This window comes from Alligator sinensis, unplaced genomic scaffold (genome assembly GCF_000455745.1).
Source record: "Alligator sinensis unplaced genomic scaffold, ASM45574v1 scaffold14_1, whole genome shotgun sequence".
NCBI classification, from domain to species: domain Eukaryota; kingdom Metazoa; phylum Chordata; order Crocodylia; family Alligatoridae; genus Alligator; species Alligator sinensis.
This window is the reverse complement of record NW_005842709.1, coordinates 557,982-562,448: the sequence shown is the minus strand read 5'-3', so window position 1 is coordinate 562,448 and position 4,467 is coordinate 557,982. Positions and strand designations below refer to the sequence as shown.

The 4,467-nt window shown below is 46.8% G+C and overlaps 1 protein-coding gene across 1 annotated transcript in view; it reads left to right on the top strand.

The window, feature by feature from the left end:
• Positions 1-4,467, top strand: part of LOC102384887 (ankyrin repeat and KH domain-containing protein 1) — a 173,262-nt gene that overhangs the window by 88,094 nt on the left and 80,701 nt on the right. The window contains 2 exon segments of the mRNA XM_025216108.1: positions 1,812-2,049; positions 3,410-3,601. Of these exon segments, the coding sequence (XP_025071893.1) occupies positions 1,812-2,049; positions 3,410-3,601 (430 nt within the window).

The window sequence follows — 4,467 nt, the reverse complement described above, 5'->3', positions numbered from 1 at the left end:
CCCCCCCCCTTGTGAAAAATGAGATTTGCAACGAAGTGCCAAGATAGGGCTGTTTGCTGGGCAGTTCTCCAGCAAGCAGCCATATCATGTAGGGGTGTGCAAAATGGGCCATATCCAAATCCGAATCAAATTCGGCCCGAATTGGAGACAGTGATTTGATTTGTTGATTCAGATCACTGTCCTGACTCAATTTGGCCGAATCTGAAGATTCGTTTCTGATTCAGAGAATCAGCAATTTGGCCATAGACACAGCTTTAAATGTTTTGTCTACATACTTCAAGGTACCAGGCTCGGGTTGTGAACGCTGAGATGGTGGGGCAGATGGAGTGTCCCACAGGAGCATGGGGGGCCCCCCCACGTTCTCAGCAGCAGACCCAGAAGTGGACCGGAAGTATTTCTGGTCCGCTTCCAGGTCTGCCACCAAGTGCGCGGGGGATCCCCCTCATCCCCCTCCCCCTCTGCACTGGCTTAGCAGTTGGCCACAGGGGGACCCTGGGTGCCCCCCCAGACCCAGGAGGCACCGGTTGCTGGGGGCTCCCTGTATGCTCCGTGGTGGACCGAAAGTGCTTTTGGTCCACTTCCAGGTCTGCCACCAAGCATGCTGGGGACCCCTGCATGCTCCTGTGGGGCATTCCATCTGCCCCACCATCTCAGCATTCATGAGCTGCCTGGTACCTTCAGGTATGTAGGAAAGACATTTCAAGCTGTGTCTGTCTGTATCATCGAATCTCTCCGAATCGATTCGGAGGGTTCCGATTGGATTTGGAGAGATTAAAGGGTCTCCTGATTCAATTTGGATTCAGAAATTCGACCGCAGAATTTAACTGAATCGCCGCCTGATCAAATCAGTGACTGAAGCTTCGCACAGCCCTAATATCATGGCATTTCTTTGAAACAAATTGGCTGCTGCAAGCTGGGGAATACTTTACCCAGCCAGCAGCAAAAGCCTAGTTGCCCACAGGAGTGGGGAGGGGGTAGCAAAAGGGACAGGGGGAGGAGAGACCTTGGGAAGCAGCCTGGTGTCCTGGTAGCAACCAGAAAGCAGCAGGGCAAGCAAGAGAGGGGGAGGGTGAAAGGCGAGGGAGCTAGTTCCCATAGGCTGTGAGGTTAAGGAGGAAAACAGTAGACTACCTAATGGTTCATCTGTTAAGCAATTAACTTCCTCCCAGTCCAGGGCTTCAGTGGGCTGTATTGTCTGGCTTGACTTGCCACCACCTCCACCCCTCACCTCTCTGTCAAAGGTCCCTGGGCGGGGCTCGCAGCAGCAGCTGTCTGAGCTGCTGTATTGTTGGTTAACCATTTAACCAATACAGTTAGAGGAGGTTAAATGAATAATTTTTAAAACTATTTATAGCTCTACTGTCTTACTGCATTCACTTTTTTATTATTGGCAGTGGTCACTGACTGTGGGAGGATTACTTAGCGTAAAAATTATTTTTAGCATATCCTGTATCATAGATATTACTATAGTGCCTGGCATGCTTTTCAGTGCAAGTATATAAGAAGTCCTAAATCTCTGACAATAAAAAAAACATTGTTTTTAAATTGCATTGTTTTAGCTGAATCAAGAGTTTTTTAAGTTTGTTTATTAGTAGCAACACTTGTAATAATGTTGTACGTTCCTTTTCTAATGGAACCCAGTGATTTTGTGTTTTGTACTCTAGAACAATATTTTACTTATCTCAGATCTCCCAGATGGATTTTTTATAATTCCATTTTCCAGACCCTGGTGTGATAAGTTCTGTAACAATAGCGTCTTAATTGAATTGGAATGTTTCTGATTTTGTCTTTAACACCTGCTCTATTCTTAGGATGGACATGTGGAAGTAGCTCGTTTGCTTTTAGACAGTGGTGCTCAAGTGAACATGCCTGCAGATTCATTTGAATCTCCATTGACACTGGCTGCTTGTGGTGGACATGTAGAGCTAGCAGCTCTACTGATAGAAAGGGGAGCAAATCTTGAGGAAGTTAACGATGAAGGCTATACTCCGCTGATGGAAGCTGCCCGAGAAGGCCATGAGGAGATGGTGGCATTGCTACTAGCACAAGGTGGGACAAGAGTTATAAATTACTGTTTTTTTGGACCTTAATAGTAGTTTTTTGCATTACTGTTAGGGGTGCACCGATAAAGATTTTTTGGGCTGCTGCTGGTGGCCGATTAATAATGAGACATATTGGCTGATACCAGTCTGATTGCTGATATGCAGCCCAGCATCTTGGAGAGCAGCATCCAACTGGTCAGTCTGTTGGGGGTGGGAAGAGGGGCATGCAGATCGAGGCCCCTGTAGTGTGGGAGTGAGTGGGACTGGGTGTAGGACGGAGCCATGAGTGGCTCATCTGGGGAAGGTGGGGGTGGCTCCTGCCACTGCACACACCCCCAGAGGAGCCATAGGGAACTTGTGCCCCCTGAATCTGTGCATGGGGTGAGGGCAGGCTTGGGGCACAGGGCTCTTCCCGGCAGAGGAGCTGGGTCTGGGCTGCGCTCAGGCCAGGTAGTGGTGGTGCTGGGAGTGGGAGCTACCACCCTGTAGGTCCCCCTCCCAGCACTGCCACCTCCCACTCCGAGCACAGCCCTGGCCCAGCCCTGCCACCAGGAAGAGACCAGCACCAACCCTGGTCCCAGCCTGCAGCAACAGCCTGTCCTTGCCCTGCACACAGATCTGGGGGGTTCATGCCCCCCATGGCTCCCACAGGGTGTTTATTGGCGGGAGCAGTCTTATGCCCCGTGACAAGCTGCTTGCGACTCTGTCCTGTGTTGCAGGGGCTTTGATGCTTTTTCCGCATGCTGTGGCTGCGCATGCATGTGGTGTTTATTGGTGACATCAGCCAAAAAAAGCCAATTGCCAATAATGTCAATTTTTGTTTTATCGGTGCTGATATGATATGAACTGATGTATCAGTGTACCTCTAATTACAGTAATCTTACTTTAAATAACTAAGTATTGATCTTACTTGTCAGAGTACAAAGGCCTATTAGGGTTTGCCATTGAACGTGACTGTAAAATTGCTTTGTCTATAAAAGGTTGTCCAATGGGCAACTACAGGACTGTATGCAGCCTGAAAATTATTAACTTGTAAACTGCATATCCCAACTGGTTGTCACTCCCCTCCATCACTCTTGCTGCTGCTGCAGCTGGGATCTAGAGGCTTACACACCCTCCTACAGCTTCTACTTCTTGCCCTCACTCTCTGGCGGGGGGGGGCAGTGTGGTACAACTTGCCTGCTTTGGTGGGGTGGTTGGGGAGGACCCATGTAGTATGTGGCTGCTCAGATATTGATTAGTCCTAGTGCATGGGAAGAATCAAACTCTCAAGTTATACTGGCTAGAAAACTGAACTGAATGTGAAGAGAGATGCCCATGGTGTTGACCTGCCTGACTTGATTGATAATTGAACCTCTGTTTCTTAGGAGCAAATATAAATGCACAGACAGAAGAAACGCAGGAAACAGCTCTTACCCTGGCATGCTGTGGAGGATTCTCTGAAGTAGCTGACTTTCTTATTAAGGCCGGAGCTGATATAGAACTTGGTTGCTCTACACCTTTAATGGAGGCTGCTCAAGAGGGTCACCTTGAATTAGTGAAATATTTACTGGCAGCAGGTATGTTGACAAAGTACTAAGAGGCTGCCATAAAGGTAATTTAGACCATGCTAATCCTAAACCAGTGTTTCTCAACCTTTTAAGTAGCAAGTACCCCCTAACTTCTGAAAACTTTAACAACTACCGCAACACTCAATTTTCCAGGGGATTTTATATTTACAGACTAATGTGCCATATGTTGAAAGAAGGCCTGCGTCTATAAGGCCGTGCTATGACAGATGTCTGATCTGGTGTGGGTAGGATTGCCACCTTTTACACCAGGGGTGCACACCTCAAGTATGTAGCTGGGCTAGAGGTCGTGTTGGCCAAAGCTAAGAGGGCTGAATGCCAAATTATTCCTGGGGAATTTTTTTCCATAGTTCTAAGAGGAAAAGAGGGCGAGAGTGTTGAGGGGTACACGTGTACTCCCTGCCTGTCTCGTGTACTCCCAGGGGTATGCGTACCACAGGTTGAGAAACTATGCCCTAAACCATGGACTATATGAATTAGCAAATAAAAGCTACATTTAGTGCCAGTGAAGGTTGTAGCAGGACATGCTATCCTTACAAATGTTTTTAAAAAATGAAAAATTGCCCATTCCTTTTCACCATCAATTTTATGTACAATACTATAAAGAACCTAATCCCTAACTTCAAAAGACTTGCTTCTATCTACAATAGGTATCCAGATGCATTCATGTACCCCACATTCAATATGGAGATTAGTTTTAAATTACCTTATATGGTCTTTTATGCTAGTTGCATTTTAACTTTGACTATAAGTCTTTTTAGATGGGCACAATTGATATTCTAGAAACTAGACCATGGGGAGCAAAAATGCATGAAAGGTGGGTCTCAAAATATGTCAAAAAGCTTACAGATTAACAA